General features: G+C 55.9%; 1 protein-coding gene across 1 annotated transcript in view; it reads right to left on the reverse strand.

Annotated features, from left to right (window-relative positions):
* TGME49_234230 (hypothetical protein) overlaps positions 1-14,352 on the reverse strand; it is a 21,266-nt gene extending 6,914 nt beyond the window's left edge. Inside the window, exons 1-4 of the mRNA XM_018780390.1 lie at positions 4,576-14,352; positions 3,306-3,912; positions 2,560-2,853; positions 402-2,237 (exon numbers count right to left, since the gene is read on the reverse strand). Coding sequence (XP_018635865.1) covers positions 402-2,237; positions 2,560-2,853; positions 3,306-3,912; positions 4,576-10,371 — 8,533 coding nt within the window. The 5' untranslated portion in view covers positions 10,372-14,352. The remainder of the gene's footprint in view (positions 1-401; positions 2,238-2,559; positions 2,854-3,305; positions 3,913-4,575) is intronic.
* Between the last annotated feature and the right edge of the window lie 4,261 nt (positions 14,353-18,613).

Genomic DNA, 18,613 nt, shown 5'->3' on the forward strand with positions numbered 1-18,613 from the left:
TCTTCCCCACCTTTCACCTGCTCCGGGTCTCTCCAGCCTCGCCCGCGACAGCTGCGGGGAGGAGCTTTTACGAGTCTCAGAGACGACCGGAGTACGCCACACGGATACAAGCGTAGCGGTGAGCCTGACTGTTGTTGCCTGCTACGCCTCGCCCTCTTCCCCGTACTCTGTGAAAACACGGGGGCCTCTTCGCTGTTCTTTTCTCGGTTTGTTTGTTGTGCCTTCCTCCCCACCCTTCGCATTCATCATTACGCATGAGCTCTCGCATTTCTTCTCTCACTCTTTGCTCGCTTTTGGTTGCGACTACCTTCCCTCCCCTGCGGCTTCCACTTCTCTCGAATCGCCTGCTCCAGCACCCCCCCCCCTCCCGTCAGCCCGGCTTCACGCCTCCGCGAGCTTACCCGGTTCGAGCTTTTCTGGGACGCTTTGCCTGTACTCGAAGAGGCGTAGAAGTGCCTCGGTGCGAAGGAGGTGTCTCTGTAGGGCGAGGCTTTCTTTTTCGTCGAGGTCTTTCGGTGGCTCTTCTTCGACTTCGCTCTTCTCTCCTTCCCTTGTCGATTTCTCGTCCGTTTTCGTCGTGTTCTTTCGCTCTAACGCATTCGTCACGTCGACGTCCACACCCGAGGCCGCCGGAGACACGGAGACAGGTCCGGCTCCACCGGGCTCGCGTTTGACTTTTAGAGCCGCCTTGTCGCTTGGCGCCATCTCTGCCTGCGGCTCGTCCTGGAGGCCTGCGTCCTCGTTCTCGACACTCCGCAGTTCTTCGCGGAAGGAAGACTGGAAAGGCGGCAAGACTGCCGTGGTCAGCTCGTCGTCTGGAATCTCCTCGACCTCAATCATCCTATAGTACTTGCCGCCGACGCCCACTCTCTCTAGACTCCACGAGCTCCACTCTTCTTCGAGCGCGGCCTCTTTCTCCTGGCTGCTCGTCCCCGAGTCTCCACCGGGTGTCTCTTCATCGCGTCTCTCTTCCTTCTTCCCCTCACCCTTCTTGCCGCCCTTGCGGCTTTTCTTCTTCTTGGAGGCCTGCGACGCGGCAGTGGTCGCTGGCGCCGGCAACTCGGGGCTCTCCTCCTGGTCGTCGCCTCGTGAGTTCTCCGCCACCACAGATTGAGAAGAAACCGGCTTACGCAGTCTGGACTGGCTTTCTTGCCGCACTTCCGCCTCCTCGTTTGTGTGTCTTGTCAAGTCTCGTGACGCGGAAGACGGCGAGAAGGAGAAGGAAAACGAGAAGCTGTTCGCTAGACAGCCTGTGCCCTTGCGAACCTCGACGCGGAAGCGTCTGCGCCGGATACACTTCTCGCGATCCACGCCGCCACATACGAACCGCGGAAACTCTTGAAAGCGTCCGTAGTGTGCAAACGCCCGCCGGGGCAGAATGAGAGGATCCGCCGGCTGCTCGCGCTTTGCCAAAGAAAGCGAACAAGTCGCATACGGCAAACGAGGCGACGAAGGAGACGCAGAGGGCACCGACATCGAAGGCACCGACGCCACGGGGGGCAAGAGAGGCGACAGACGGTCTAGGGACGCGGCGAGGGAGTAGGAGAGACACGCAGTCTCCGAATGCTTTGTTCTCGAGAAGAAAAAAGAGAGCCACAGCGTCCAGGGATGCGCCAAAACGGCTTTCAGAAGGTGTTCGTCGATCAGCGCTTCCCCCACGGTCTTGTCGGCTCGTCGATCGGCTCCGTCGTCCAACCCTCTCTGCATGCGCGCCGCAAAGAGGCGGACGAAGAGCCGCACGGCATGCCACGGCGAGGGGAAGAGAGACAACAGCGACTGCAGTTCTTCGTCTTCCTGCGTCTCCACGAACTCGGCAGCGCCTTCGCCTTCGCTGTGTTGAATGACACGAAGAAATTGCGCGCAGTCCGGCGGAAGGTTTCTCCCTCCTGACTGCTCGAGGACCCCCGCTGCTTGGCCGTCGTCCTCTGCCAACGAAGCAAAGGGGAAAGCCCAGACGAGACTGTCGCGCTTCTCCTGAGGCTCTGGGGAAGGGGACGCGCTCGCGACTGGAGACGCGTCGTCTTCGAGTAGGCGTCGTTTCACCTTCTTCCGACATCCTTTCCCCAGCTGCTCGTCGCCACGTTCCTCCTCGCCGCTGCGCGCCACCGCGGGAAGAGGCGCATGCGCCGCGCTGGACGACGCCGTCGCCGCTGTTGAGGCGAAAAGCGTAGACGAGGGTGGCAGCTTCGCGAGGCTCTCGCGGCCGAATAACGGAAGGGCGTAGCTGCTCGATCGCCCTAGAGAGACACGCAAAGCGCGGAGACAGCGACGGAGGTCGGAAGGCGGTTACAGTCGCTGGGGGTAACGCCAGAGACCTACGGACCGTCGCGGATGGCCGTGTGGAGTACGGAAAATGGAAGGCGAGGAACAGCCGTAAGACTCTCCTGACACGAATGTACATCTACGTCCACTCACGCATCAATCGACGCCTAGATGTCTCTATATAGACGCACGTAGATACGAATATGGACAGAGGAAAGCGGGCAAGAAGATGGAATGATCGGTAGGTAGTTACACCCAATTGTTGACACATACGAACGCGCATAGACGGGCACCTACCTTTCCGTCGAAACTCTTCTTCGTCCTCCACTCCTTCGCGTTTCTCCGGCTCGTCGAGAATGCGAGAACTCGACGAGCGAGAAGCGAAGGCGTCCCCGGTTTCTTCGTCTGGACGCGCACCTGGCGCGGAGCCCGGGCCGCGTTCAGCGCCTGTCTCCTCCTGTTCGCATGAAGAGGGCGAGACGAGAGACAGTGACAAGACGCCGAAGCGGTGCCGAAGAATTAGTCGGATGGCGTGGTCCACGAACGGAGAGGCGACGCGGTAAAACGGTGAACGCAGGGATGACATCACAGCTGAAAGACAAGGGCAGAAACAAGACAAGGCACAGAAGGAAAAGATGAGAAAGGGACGCGAAAAAAAGAAGAATGGGAGTGAGGCGTGAGACGCCTTTTCATAGAAACCGCGCTTTCCAGAGAGTCAGTGCGACCCATTCTTGTTCTCCATTGGCTTCTTGAACACCCAGAGATGGAGTCTGTGCATCCTGTCTTGGTGTTTCTGAAACCTTCGCTTCCTTTCTCCAAAATTTCACAGCTCCTCTCTGCCTGCACTTTCGCCCCCCTCGCCCTTCCACCTCTCAAGTTCCTGTGGGAACCAGGTGCGGCATCGATCAAGCGCAATATACGTTCTACGGAAGAATCCGCTCTCCTCTCTATTCATTTGTTGATCCATTTGCGTCTCAGGCGTTCTCTCTTCTCCTTTTCTCCTTTTCTCCTTTGCTTTCTTCCGTCACTCCGCAGCACCCCACCTAGTTTGTAGTCGACTTGTTGCTGGAGCGTCGTCACATAGGGATTTCGCTTCAGCTTGAAGCACCGGACGTGTTGTTTGAAGACCTTCACAACATCGGGGACGAAGTCGCGCAAGATGCGCCACTCGCAGTTGGCAATGCGAAGCAGAAGAAGAGGATGGAGGAGACAGTCCTCTTCCCCTTCTGCCTTCTCCGTCGACGAACTGGACCCTTTGTCGCCCTCTTCACAGAGAACCTCAACCGAGGCACTCGACTCGAGCCCGTCCAGAGCCGGCTCATCTTCGTCTTCTTCTTCCTCCAAATCTTCTTCTTTCTCGTCATCGCGGCCTCGTCCAGCCGCCCGACCTTTCCTTGCCTTCTTGTCTCTCAGCACCTTCTCGCGCGCTGCACCAGCCGACACGCTGCAAGGCTTGCCCTCGCTCGGCGACGACGCGCTCCGCTTCCATGCACCCGCGCCGCCAGTTGTCTCCTTTCCCCGTTTCTTGCCGACAGTCGCAGCGGCGGGAGACTCTGCAGCTGCGGAGACAGCTCCTTTGCACGCATCCGGATAGAAGTGCCGCCGAAGCAGAAACTCGAGCTCTGCGCGACGCCCGAGGGAAAACCAGACCTGCAGCATGAAGCCAGTCAAGAAATGCAGGAGCCGAGGTTTTACACTGTCTCTGTTCATTCTAAGTATACAGGTTTGAATCGCGGAAGAAGAGACGTCCTTTCAACGACTCGATTCGTCTGAACGCATGAGCTCCTTAAATCAACATCCTCACTTCTACTTTCTCTTCACAAAATTTGAGAACCTTGCTGCCTTCTAAGGTGAAACCCGGCCAACAGCAACGAGCCAAACGACACGGAAAAGAAGGCGCAGCAGGCGACCGAGGGAGGGAGAACGTGGAAAACGGACCAGAAGAAAGAAGCAGAGAGCGAAGGAGAAGCGAAGACGCGCCGCCGGGGACAGGTGACAAACATACGGGGACGGGGTACAAAGAAACGCGCGAATGAACCAGTTTTGAGTTATGCAACGAACACCGGAGAAGAGGCGCGCAGAAGCTGTGAGACAAGCAAGAACACGAGGCAGCAGACTCTCCGGAAGGAAGAGAAGACGAACGACTACGAAGAAGTCCGAAAGATGAACGGGCGCGGCAGGCGAGCGCCACAAGGAGACAGAGGCGAGGGCAACGCAAAACCAACAAGACAAGGGAGCCACCACGCCTCTGGCGCGTGCGAAGCCGCAGAACCATAAAAGCTGCAAGGCAACGAAGAGAATGCAGAGTATTACCTGAGTGCCCCAGGAGGGCGGTCCACTTCTGGGATCCTTGAGCTTTCTGTAGGCTTTGCTTCCAGGCAACTTTTGCAGCCCAAAGATTTCCTTCATGAGATTAGACGGCTCGAGGATGCTGGGGAAGGCGTGGATGTCTTCCTCGCTCTTCTTCTCTTCTCGCGCGCGGGCGCCTTTCGCCTTCTTCTTCTCCTCGCCGCCTGTCACTGGTTTCTTCGCACTCACGATCACGCCGCGTTTCGGCGGCCGCTCGTTCCTGCCGCGCTCTTCGCCGCTGCACAGCGCTCCGTCCTCGGCCTTCTCTCTCTCTCGAGCGTCTTTCTCTCTACTCGTTGGAGACGCGGCTCCGAGGCTTTTGCTTGCTTCGTCTTGCATGCACGCGGACATGGGCGGCGCGTCGATGATCTTTGCGTTCTTGTCTTCCTCCGAGAACACCGGCGCCTCGTACAGACTCCGGTCCATCTTTTCGGCCCACCAGTGCCTGCAGAGCATTATCTGGTGCAGCTGCTGCTGCAGCGCGAGTTCCTGCTGTTGAATCGGGAGCAGAAGAATGTCAGGACTTCGTCGAATCAACCCCAAGCTCAGCTCGGCGACCTCCCGCTGCTCCTCCGCGGTCAGGGACGCAGAGCCTGACGCGCCAGCCTCGTTCGAGCCGACCTGTCCCCTCGGAGACGCCGCGCCCTGCGCCTCCATGTCGGGGGCCTTCGGCGCAGGCTGGAGAAAGGGCGACGACGCGAGCGAGACACCCGACAGACATGCTTTCTTCCGGTCCGAAGAAGCCGAGATCGGCGAGGACGAAGGCGCCGACGACGAAGGCGAGAAATTCATTTCGCCGCGGGATAGGAACCCGCCGTCGCCGCCAGGCACGCCTCCGCTCTGCGCGCCGCCTCGCACGCGACTCTGGGAACCTGCGGTGGCCTCAGGGACTGGAACAAGCGGCGAGACAGGAAAGTTCGGAACGTCCCGAGAGGCTTCAAGCCCCAAGCGACTGTCGCCGGGAGAGACGAGCGAGAACCCCCGGCGCTCTCCGTTTCGCGAAGAGCGCGTGCCTTCGCGAGTAGAACTCGCCGATGGGGAGGCGAACGTTGGACAGTGGCTCTGCCGCAGTTCGGTCCACATCTGGATCGCGCTAAGGTGCGAAAGTCGACGCGCAGGTGGCGGAAACAGACACAAGGGTATCGGCACATGCAAGTCGGAGGTTTTCCCGCCGAACCCACGGAGCAGCTCCTGAAGAAGTCGCCTTCCTTTCTTCTCTCTCTGCTTTTCCTCCATCTGGACCCGTTGCGCCTCGACCACGGCGAGGTAGGAAGGCGAGGGGGGCGCGCCCGCGAAGAGGAAAGTCGAAAACGAGGCCGCGGGCGACGCCGCAGCTGCAGGCGACAACGCCGGAGCTTCGTGTCGATACAGAGGCGAGAGGACAAGAGACGACTCCGACGAAAAAGAATCGCTCGCGGGACACTCAGACGGTTTCTCTTGGCTTTGCTGCAGGGAAGAAACGACCGCCACAGTCTCCACAGGTTCATCACTGGGCGTCGAGTCGCGCAGGGGAGAAAGTGCTGAACCACCGGGAGGCTGCGCGCGGATATCACCAGATGCTTGTCTTCTCTCCTCCTGACATTTTCCTCCGTTGGCTGCCTCCATCGCGTCCGCGAGACGTAACAGACGCAAAAGGCGAGGATCGACTTCAGCGGGAGACGCAGACGACACCGCGCGCTGCAGACTTTCGCGAAAGGAGGCAAATGACGGAGTCTGGCCTGACCCTCCGGATCCGTCAGGCGTCGAAGGCACAGATGACGAGCAAGCAGAGGAAGAAGCCAGGGGAGCAGAGCCGGGAGGGGATGAAGACGCCGTGCACGAGGGAAGAGCGGAGAAACACGGCACAGAGGAGGCAGACGAAGCCGAACAGGGAGACGCAGCAAATTGCAACGAAAGACCAGGAGACGACGAAGGTGACGCTTGGGATGACGTCGCAGCCTGGTCCTTGTTTGAACCTAGCGGCTTCTTCATTTGGCAGAGTCCCGTCGCTGCTGTTTCTTCTGTCCCCCCCTTGTCTATTTTCGCTTTCAATTCACCGGAAACCCATTCGTCGCAATTCGGTTCTCCCCCAGTTACCTTCCGGCAGGTCTCTTCCTGTTCTCTCGTGTGTGTGCTCCGCGAGTTTGCCAGTCTTCTCTCCGCTTCTTCCTTCTCCTTCAAGGCCCTCTGGCCGATGCCACTGCCTGGTGCCTCAAGCACGAGACGGCCCAGTTGTCTTCGCGTTGTTCTGTCTGCGTTTCTGTCGAGCCGCTTTTCCCCTTCTTTCCCCTCGACTCGGCCCGCAGCTTGCGTGTGGCGCTCCCTCTTCTCACCCCCGAGAGAGAGCCCGCGACAGTCTCCGTCTATAAGCCTTGGGTTTCCCACTCTATCTTTTCCTGCCTCGTGTGAAAGCTCTGCGTTCGGCAATCCCTGGAAACCCAAGACACCGCCTCCTTCGTCTGAAGTAAATGTTTCTTCGATAACGACAAACGGTGCAGCTCCCGGGTCGCCTGCCCCCCCTAGGAGAACGATGGGGAGATCGCGTTGCGCCTCCGTTTCGTTCACCGAATCTGGCGAGTAGGGAGACGCCACCGTCGCTGTTGTGGGGTCCAAAACGAGAAGGACAGACTCCCAGGGCTTCATGCGCGGGGGCGCAGGCGCAGCTCCGCCTCCTTCGCGTTTCTCGCCCTCTAACTGTGTCCTCGCGTCGCCCTGGATGGAGTGAACGCCGGAAACGTCGAGCAACTCGCGTCCTAGATAGACCGAAAAGCTAGCGGTCTTGCTCGTGCCGATCAGCGCCTCCCATTCATCCTCTGTCCGCGGAATTGGAGGATCCTTTAAGTCGCTTTTCGCGACACCGAGCGCCTCGTCCCAGTTCACGCTTTCTCCCTCGGCTCCTTGCGCGTCCACCGCGAGACTCCCGGCCAGCGCCCCCTTGAGTGCGCTGGTCGAAGCGCCCAGGGAAGACGCCAGGGCCTCCGCGGGTCGCGGCGCATGCGCCTCCAGCGCGAAGGAGAAGAAATTGTTCTCGCCGGAGAGGCGTCCTGCAGACGCATCGCGACCTTTGAGTGCCACTGAGGCAGAAGGCTCCGAGGCAGGAGACGGCGAAGACGCAAAGGGCGGTCCCGCCCCTAAAACCGAAGCCTCACCAGAGAAATTCAACTTCCCCTCGGCTGCAACGACTCCAGAAGAGTCCTCAAAAATCCGCGCAGGGGACAGAGACAACGACGAGCAAGAGGGAAAGGATAAAGATGCGGAGGAAGATGACGACAACGAACAGGAAGATGACGAAGAAGAGAAAGGAGCGGAGGGAGAAAACCCAGATGCGGATGAAGACGGAAGTGACACAGACGGAAGTGACACAGACGGAAATGAGCCAGACGGAAATGAGGCAGACGGAAATGAGGCAGACGGAGGTGAGGCAGACGGAAATGCGCCAGACGGAGGTGAGGCAGACGGTGACGACACAGGAGACGCGCAGGGAAGGTGGGCGGTTCCTCCATGCTTTGGGCCTCGCGAATCGTTTGACGCGTCTTTGCTTCCTGAGAGGCACTGGCTGGCTTCGATCTGTTCCGTTGCGCTTCGTCCCTCTCCCTTTAGTCTTGCAGTTCCCACAGGAGTACCGTCCTGCGATCCAAACTCGCGCGTCGCCTCTGCCTTCGAGCAGCGCCCGTCCAACCGAGCCGCCTCCTCTGGCTTCTCTTGACCCGCCGAAGACGGGGAGAAGAGGAAGGCGGGAGAGGCAGAGAAGCGTGAACATGTTGGCATCGCTGTTGTGCCTCTTGGGCCGTCTTCTTCGCGGATCTGTCTCGCCTCTTCCTTTGCCTCGAGCGCGCTCTCGGCCTTCCGCCTCAGTTCCGAAGCACAGAGAGACAACGCAGGCGACGTGTACAGAGGTGAGGTGGACGACGTTAACGAGGAAGACGACGGAGACCCTGCAGCTTCAGCGCCGCCTCTGCTTCCCTTCACTTCGTGACGAGGTGTGTGGCGCGCAGGCGAGTCCAGCCCATTTCCCCTTGATCGCAAGGGAGAAAACGATTTCTGTGGGGAAACAGCGTCTTTCGGCGCCTCGGCAAAGGTCCTCACAGGCTGAGCGAACGTGAGGAAGGTCTCAGTGGCTAGCTTCCGCGCTACATCTCTGTCCAGGCCCTCGACGGCGCCTCCGTCTCGCTGGATCTCGACGGTCGTCGACACGAAGGAAGGAGACTGCGACGCAGATGCGGCAGACGACAGAGAAGAGGGCAGACGCGGCGACGAAGAGAAGGAGAAAAACGGAGATGTTTCCGCCTGGTCTGACGAGAAGGTGGCCACAGACAGCGTCGAGCCTCGGGGGTGCCGAAGCTGTCCCGGAGACGCCGAGAAAGCGAAGAGAGACTCCCGTGTCTCTTCCTGCATGTCGCCTTCTCTCCCTTGCGTGTCTTCCGCTCCGACGGGACTCCACGAGAGCGACGAGGAGGAAGGAAAGCACGACGAGAACGCGAACGGCCCGTCCTGGCGACCGCCGGCCTCAGCGTCGTGTGAGTCTGCAGCCGAACCTAGGGGGATCGAAGGAAACAGAGCAGAACAAGATCCCGAAGAGCGCATACACGTTGAGCTGGTCGGACTCCCTGCAATCGCGGTGTGGAGACTGCCGCCTTCCTCGCGTCTCTCCGAGAGAGAAGCGGAAGACCCGCCAGACGAAGATGCACGAGACAGGTGAGAAGAAGAGGAGGAAGTGTGGGGTGTACGGAGAGTCGGCGTCTCACTCAGCAAGAGGGAAGATGCTTCCAACATAGACAGCTCATGGACGGCGCGAGGGGCTTGAAAGGAAGAAGGGGGCGACGAGAGCGACGAAGAAAGAGGAGTATCCGAGGACGGATGGCCAGTTTCACCGTCTTGGTGAGGGCAGCAAGTCCGACCCTCGTATGAAGTTTCTCTTTCTTCTCCTTCCGTCCGGCTTGGTTCTCCCTGATAGGCGTCGCGACCAATGTCTTCGCTGACTTCGGCGCAGTCTCCCCTTTCCAAATGGTTTCTCCGCTGTCCACTTCCACTCCTGTGTTCACTTTCACATGGATAGTCTCGAAGCGGTTGTCGACAACGCGAGCTTAAAGAGACGTCTTCTTCATCCTCTTTCTTTTCGACCTCCACCCCACACCCTTCCCTCTGACTGTTGTGTCCATCCTCCCTGCTTCCTCTCTCCCAATCGACGCATCTGGCTCCTTCTGGGACGCCTTCGCTGCGACCGACGTTCTTCGCGTCCTCTCGCCCACTCGCCCTCGCCTCTTTCTCACTCTCTGTCTCCTCTCCTTCGTCTACGCCTTCCCAGCTCTCCGGATATTCTTGCAGTGAGTCCGGAGAGAACCGCGACCGGGCTCTGCTCTTCTTCCCCCTTCCCCGCCAGGCCTTCGGAAGAGGAGCGTGTATCTCGTCGAGACACATAGGCACAGAAGGTGGACAACAGGAAGGGGGATCGGAAGCGCGAGAAACTGTACAAGTCTTCCCAGAGCGCCTAGTGAGCATGCGCGGCACCGACGGCCCCCACCGTGGAGACGGACTCTGGAAATCGATTGAGGAGGAGAAGGACGAAACAAGGGAAGAAGGAAGCGTAGATGATGAGGCCTCAGAAGGCGCGTCTGTCGCTGCCGGCGCCGAAGAGGAGACAAATGTCTCACGCGGCCATGCATCCGAGACAATTGAACAGACTCGCGATGGAGGAGAAGGCGAAGAAGCGGACAAGTCAGATACGTCCGAGGAAGCAGAGTGAGGGAGCGATGACGAAGTACACTGCGTCGGCTCCGGCATCTTGCTACAGCATGCGAGAGAAAAGCGAACACGGGCCAAGGCAGGAGGGCAGACGCACACGGAAGGCGGAAAATGAAAAAAAAGAGCAAGGGAATACGACCCACAGAAGGACGGTCGCGGCAGGCATTTCAGTGGCTCCTGTCCTCGTATTTACTGTCCTTCACCCGCATGCAGGCCCTGGAGGCTCGTGACAGGCATGCAGAATGCAGAAGATGTACACCTCACCACTCGAGTGCACCAGCGCCAGGAGCCTGGGTACCTCACAGAGACACAAGCGGGACAGAAACCGAGTGGACTGTAGCGGCCTCACGTACATTCGAAGGACTCAGTCTCCCAAACAGATAGCGAAACTCCGCTTCTAGAGCATCTTCAGAAGCAACGCTCTGAGCTTGTCCAGGGCGACGACACGGCCTTGAGAAAGGGAGACAACAGCTTTCGGCCTGTGCCTCCTCCCGCGACAGCTGAGGTGAGTGGCATCACTTCCCTTGAGTCTTTCGAGCTCAAATCTCTTTGAAAAAGGCCAGAGACAGACGGAGTGCCAGGCATCTCCAGGAAATCAGCGTGATTTAGATCACGAGCGACAGTTGCCAAATGACGCGCGTGTTCTGCCGGAACGGCACCACGCTCCCCCCCTCAACTGTACAGGCAACGCGTCGTCCGCTCGCTGTCTCCTTGTTCGATGCAGAGGATGAGCTGTTTCTGAAACCGGAAATGTTTTGAAAGAATAGACATTCGCCCCTTCAGCGGTGAGGAAACCTTCGCTCCGGAGAGAGGAAGCTGGACGGCTCAAGGTAAGGGCCGAAGCGTAGTCGCTGTGAAGACAAGGAGGCAGCGGAAAAACGTAAAAGCCCTGCTGTTTCAGATTTGAGAGAGGGGAAGCAGAAAGAGTCTTTCTTGGGTGACGACGGGTGCACCAGACAGTTCGGATCGCTCACTGCTGCTGCAGATCCAAAACAGATCACGAGACGTCCCAGGTTGAGACGACACTGGAGAGTCGCTGACGGGTACGTGCACTCCTCGAAGAGTCATAAGAAGGCAACAAGATCGCACTTTCGGTGCATCCGAATGGAGTGGGACTGCGCCGTTGAATACCCTCTGGGGCCGCCGCCGCAAGAGGCAGCAACGGGAGACTGTCCTCGACAACTTCGCTGTACAGCGAGTGACGTCACGAACGCTTCGAGCGAGATGGCAGAGACACCAATGCGGAAGACTCCTAACAATCTTAGGTTGGCATTCGACAGTTCAGCACCACGTTGCGAGTTGTCGTGACTGCTCCGGCTGATCCTGAGGCTGGGTTGAGGCAAGAGTCACTGCATAGCAGCGACGGCATCAGATGAAGCCCGCGACAGCGGCAAGAAATGCGCAGTGCACGCACATTTGCCTGAACTCAATAACGACCGAAGTCAAGCGCACAAGGCAACACATTGAGCGGCAGGCTGAAAAAATTGGAATCACAGGGGAAGCGCAGCAGCACATAGGTGGGGGCCGTGGCGGAAACGTGACCAGCAAGCATGCGGCGCCCCGGGACCTTCGAAGAACTCGACTGTTGTCCACCAGACGGCAGGTCGCGCTCTGCTGACGTCACCCGTCCTTGGCGCACAAGTTGTTCTGTCTCGCTGCAGATAAACGCTCGAAGAATGTCACTAACGCCTGCGTAACCCTCTCTTCTCAGATAAAAAGTGCTGCTCGCGAGTCCTGGTGGATGGCCTCTAATTCCACGAGACGAGCTGCCAGTTCGCCGCCTATTAATACGAGTGTGCCAACCCGGTCAAGCGGCGTGGCTGTGCGTTGCCGCCCTGCCACATGCCTCACAGCACCCGCCACTGGGTAGGGCCTTCTTTACTCCTCTTGTCTTGTTCCTCGAGAGTGCGATTTGGGGAGAATCGCAAACTACACGGAGCAATCTTTGAAAACTGCACGGATGCACCAGTGATTTCACTTGGTTCCTTGCGCAGCGTTCAGGTTGCCTCGACATGAGTCTTTATTACGCCGCGCGTCGGGACCGCGCCTAGCCTGTCCGCTGCTCGACTTCTCGTCCGTCACTGCAGTTTTGTTTCTTTATCCTGTTATTTACCAATGCGACGCTGTGGCGTGGAGGAACGGGGTCAGCAACGCCTCCGCTGCCGGCAAAAGACGTCTGGGAACGCTCAAACGGGGCCGATCGCGTCGGCCCGACGGCCCATAGACGGGAACTAGGAAACCCCACGACTGACACGAACACCAGGGCAGACACAACACTTTGCTTGTCGGTAAGGAAGACGTTTTTGAACACAAAAATATGTCATAATCCAGCTTCAGGCACCTCGGAACGACCAACTGTTATAGCAGCTTTTTACAAAATCGCCGCCACCTTGGCTCGCACGACGAGCCAAGGACGCCTGTGTTTGCACCGTGACACAGACTGGTTGACGATTAACCGATGAAAAAATTCCAGAGACGTAGATTGTTTTTCGCGTCGCAGACTGTCGAAAGATTATCCAGAGGCAGTTATCTTTTGACTTCCGGGACTTCTTGACCCCCCCAAAATATTAGATTTCACGGCCCGTCAAAGGAACTAAGCGTGCCAGATAGTCTACGCCTCGAATCGACCTGCAGGTGTTTGCACGCGGGTATCTTTAGATGCTTCCCTAAAACTGGGGCGGCGGCCTCTGGTTCTCAGATTATTGTGTCAGCAAGATAAAGGCAGATCGGCACGTGCCGACGCGGGAGTAACCAAAGTACATTGAATGATACTGTGCTTGAGAGTTCTGATCACTCTTCGTTTCTCAAACGCCGATGCGACGAGTACTACTGAGCAGTTGCCCAGTCCCGAAGTGAAATAACCAGCTGATCGAATGCTGATAACGAGTCCTGCGGAGCTGTCGGGGTGCGGTTCTCGTAATCGGGAGACACGACCACCGCAGACGGGTTTGCTCCACCTTGAGCGTTTGAGAGAGCTGGATCAAAGCATGCCTGAACAACAAAAAACAGAAGAAACACAGCCCATTCGCGCTCATGTTTAGCAGCCTCTGATTCTGTAAAGGCTTCCGCTGTGCTTATGAACATTCCGGCGCACTCCATGCTCACTCGACGACGTCGCGGAAAACTATCGAACTGCAAGCGCTAAACTGCGTTATTCTATGCTCCGACATTGCCGCCAGAAGCCACGACCGAGAAAAAGACGACGGCTTAGACAGACAGGAGAGGGCATCAACCATCCACTAACTTGTCAGACTCGCATCGAGGTGAAAACTTGCTTTCGTCGATCGTGTAACACAGCGCACACACGTACAAAGAGGGCATGGGCGTATACGCGATCGGCGTTTGAAACAAACACACCAACTTCCGACGGCGTGACTTTCTAAATACATTACACAGTGTTACTGTACGATAGTCAAAGGATAATAACTAAAACTTCACAGGGTGAGGTGTGGAGGGCTGTGACTGTATTGGAAGTAGCACCAGGAAGCGGCTCTGCAGGTAAGAGTGAAACCTCCAGTTGCCTATGGTCGCAAACGTTCAGCGAAATGCCGCTACTCTTTTAGCCTCAGAGCAGATAAGCACACACACCCCACCGATGATAAGCAGCTTGTCCTTCTGGATGTACCTCGGTATTTGCTAGTTTGTGCTGTTAAGCGTATCGCACATGGACTACCAACGCCGCGTAAAAAAAGAAACACTCTCCTCCCCGGATCACAAAATGGTAGTAAGACCTGCATTCCGTAGGGGTGATCTTGAGGTTAGCTGTGATGTATCGGCTTCTCCGATATTCTCCTGGACGATCGGACCGCAGCGCCGTATCCACCTTCCACGTATCACGAAAATCGACAATAGCAATATAGCCAGCGGGTAACACCCCCGGTTGGAGTGGTAATGATCGCTGGGGGAATGAAGCCGCTCTTATCGCGCACACAGACAGTAGTCAGAACTGGTTCCACAATTGTGCTCGCGGGAGTCGCAGAGTTGAGTGCACGTTATGCCAGACAGCTTGTCTCGCAATCAGCAGAAAGAGGGAAAGTAAATGAAAAACAGACACTAGAAGTGATCCAGCCAGCATTTACGGCACCACGAAACCTGGAGTGCGGCTTAACATATTGCGCATGCGACGGCCTGCGCTTCTCCCGAAGCGAAAAGACTCCTCCGGTTCGGCTGACCTACACACCTTTCGCTTGATGGACGGAGCCACACATTTCTGAAACTGGCAAACGTGTGACCAACGCCCTGGGTGTACCAAACGGTCACTTAATCCGTCGCGGTGGACACCAGTTCCGAAAGCCTTGTTAGGGATACGTCCACGCCAAGGACGGCTTCCCCTCTTTCCTCCTGTGGCAGGCGTCGTCACTATCTTGGGATTGCTGTAGTTCCAAAGACAGTATGAAGAATTGCATTTTTTCGCTTGGCATGTCCACTGAATACTTCGTGGTAGACATCACAGTTCCGAAGGATGTGCTAGGGATCCGTCCTTGCAAGAATGGCCTCCCCTCCTTCCTACTGTGGGAGCCGTTGTCACTCTCTAGGCATTGCTGTAGTTCCACAGATAGGATGAAGAATTGCAGTTTTTTGCTTGACATGTCTCCTGTGATCTCACAGTAGAACGGTTCCATTTTTCTCATGCAGGTACAGCTGCTCGACAGGTGGACGAACATGACGGCCCACCGCTGGGCACGGTCATCTGGCAATTCGGATGGGTCCACTCAGAAGCGTTAGACGTACGGGAACAACTGCCTTGTTCAGCACCTCTAATAATGAATGCCTTAGCGGACGGCACGTGCCTCTGCAACCAGAATTGCCGGTGGAGGCACCTCGTCCGAGGCAGGTCACGCTGTGGTCGCCAGCAGCGTATATTTCAGCTCAACTTCCAGAAGGCGGGTGTGAACCTTACATCCACAAGCAAACGATACGGAACTCGAGTTAGTTAATGTGGGACTACTGCCCTTGTTTTGTTGAAGACAGGAGGACGGGTGCCTCGATGGGAAGATCCTGAACATGCATTCGCCTCTTGCGATTTCCCCAACGGAGTCCTGACACATCTCCCGCTGTGGACCATCTGTTGGCATCATCAGATCGATGTAGAGCCAGTGGTTCCCTGTCTTACGGCAGTGCCTACTTCTTCCGGCCACTTCACCAAAACCCTCAGAACTGACATGTTCTGCCGCTTACACGGAGACGCTATTTCAGTCTTTATTCACGTATCTTCCTCGTTGCATCACTCACCGCCCAAGGTACCTGATACAGTAACTCTGTCTCGACTTGTACGCAAGTCTATGACCTATGTCTGCTGTTTCCAAGCCGGATGCGACTTGACAAATTCAGTACGGAAACTGCTAGTAGACATGGTGGCTGCTGCTTTGCTATCTTCACTTAAATAGGTGTTGCGCGGCAGCACATCTGGTACACGAACGCCTATTCGGTGCTGGTTCATCTTCATGTCACATGTTTCGTAAGGACCTGGAGAACGAGAAGCTGCCGGGACGGTGCGATTACATCTGCTCGATTCAGGGCATAACCAACCGCCACTCTTCCAGCATGGCCGACTGCCCCGGGCGCAGACATTGCGCAACACCATTCCAGTCCGAATGAACTTAGAAATGAACATTCGCTCCGTTGGTCCATTCATCCGAAATGCGACTAGCCCTTTCTGCTTTTGTCGACTTCCAATTGCCTCAGATGAACAGTTTTCAGAGAGGAAAATTTATGAAGAACTATGAAGCTTGTTTCGCGAAATGAAATTTAAGCACATATCTCCTGTGCTTAGGTAGTGTGGAGTCTCCTCGTCATCACGCATTTGCAATGTAATAACGGCGTGATGGTATGCGCACCCTAATGTAGGCACCCGAAGGAGGTTTGAGTTCTGTATCATGTTCTGCCGCGTCGGGATACCTGTCCTGCGTGACACTACATCCTGTATATCATACCCTCGCGAACTCATGTACCTCAATGGTGAAACGCATGGACGGTTTTCTGATCAAAGGCCAAACGAGAGCCACCGCGTAGTAAGACGAGCAACAAAAACTACCGCACCATCAGAGCCATTAGCGGAGCACAGCACATACGAAATGGCGACATACGTGTATACGCCTCGACGATGCCAGTGACTTTTTTGAGGTAGTGATTATACAGCGACAGGGCTATGCTGCCAGTTCGGAACTTCCTTCAGTTCGCGACTTCCTTTTCCTGACAAAATGTTGTAAAGAGCTACGAGCCCTTCTGCACTCAAAATGAAATGCACAACTCCTCCAGGAACAAATTACCACACAACGGCCGATTCTGGCTGCCACTTGCCCTTCCCAAGTCATCAGGGCAGCCACTAATCTCTGTACAGCAAAGACTGCATTTTGACAATGACCGGTAGGAGCTCTGGAATATCTCCAATCAGTGGCCCCAAAACGGAGAACACAGGAATGCAACCACTTCCGATTCCAAACACAGAATACCGATGCGCAGGAAACTTCACGGAGGAGCAACGTGGCATAGCGTCATTGAGCAACCACCGAAGAAATTAAGGAAAAAGGCGTTTCGACACAGCACGTAGTGACCACGCTACGCCACCGAACAGTGTTACCTGCAAGCGGGTCCCCTCTAATATGCTTCGCTGAATTAAGCAGAACATGTTATACAGTGTGTTCCTTTGATGACGTGACACCAGCGGTCAGAGGCTTGTGTCCATGGTTGACTATTTGCCTACTTCTAAAAACTGTGTCAGTTGTACAGTACTCGAACACCGCTCGTCCTAGCGACTCATCTGTCCTATGAGCAGATTGTTACCAAAAAAATTTTGTAACAAGCGTGCCTCTCCGGTGACGGTGCTGTTTGCGACCAGCGCCACACAGGCAAGCATATGGAAGCTGGTCTCCGAATATCGTTTCACAGAAGGCCATCCCAGAGATTTCGCAGCAGTGTCATTGACTGTCAGCTTGAGGTGGCATAACGAATCACATGGAATGCAACTGCCCCGCGATAAGCTAGTTTCTGGGGTGACGCCGCGGCTACCCCGCGCTGTTAAGCGACGGACTATCTGACGTGAACAAACCGATGCAAAAACGTTCTTTGCCATTATCGATCATTCATACGAACCTCATGAGATTTGCATGGCATCCATTTCCCATGTACTACGTGTCTAGGAAGCGCAATGAATACATATGTGGATACAATGACAAGAGCAAAAGAAATGAGACTACGAGGCTACCCATAGGCACACGTTTGTTGACAGCAGAAATGATGAACGGTATTCACTGCATATATAATGGCTAGGAATCCCATTCAGGTCCTTTTAGCTAACCTTACGAAGAAGATGCTACTAGAGTCAGCACCGCAGTCGCGTGAAAATACTAGTTAATGCTGAGGTGCGTCGCACCAACTCAAGGCGCACTTTTTTTTGAGACTGCGAGTCTTCGTGCTGGGAAAGACAGCCTGCTTACCCGCGTGCGGATGGGTGACACTGCCGAGGTTGCCAGTTAGTCTGCTAGTTTCCACCACATTGTAGTTGTACTTTTTTCCTGTAGATTTACTGACAGGAGGAGATCGCGAGATCTCGGGACGATAAGCCACAACCGTGTGAATCTTAGACAACTTATCGTGCAGTTCAGTCACTGTTGAATCGTTTGTCTTTCAACCAGTTTGAAGGAAATTATTTGAATATCTTGCGACTAATCTAGACATCTGTTCATCTACGTGGAACGCGCTACACCCGTTGTCGGCAACGCTATATTTTTTACCGTTTTGCTTGTTCTGCAATACCCTGCACAATATTCAAGCGCAACTCTAAGCGCCTTGGAAGAGCGAGTTTTTGGGGAGCAATTTTACTGTAACCACCGATCCAACTGGAGTCATGGTATATGTTTGTTTTGTCCGGCAAGCGCCCGGACGCCGGATGGTCCCTCTGAGGATCCCGCTGCCTTGGTTTCATGGTCCTTTGGCTAATATCCAAGAGAGATTCCTTGGAGCACCCTGTAGGCGAGCAAAGCGGGATATGGGTTTTAGCCGCACGACTGTTGAGTTGTACCCATTGCAATAGCTTTCACACAGTAAGATCGACTTAACCGCGACTTACGCCTGGCTCTGCTACCAACTATGCGCTGTGCCAAGGAACGCAGAGCAGTGCACCAGGTTACAGTAAATCACACTTTTGCGGTCTTACTGCCACCAACTGCGTATACAGTTTCTCATGAGTTGGAGGATGAAAGGACCGAGTTTCCTCCGGGCAACTACCGGGACCAGCAGCGATATACGGTTCACCGCTCCTGCGAAAGAACAAATTGGAGGT

Source organism: Toxoplasma gondii, chromosome X (genome assembly GCF_000006565.2).
Source record: "Toxoplasma gondii ME49 chromosome X, whole genome shotgun sequence".
In the NCBI taxonomy this organism is placed as follows: Eukaryota; Apicomplexa; class Conoidasida; order Eucoccidiorida; family Sarcocystidae; genus Toxoplasma; species Toxoplasma gondii.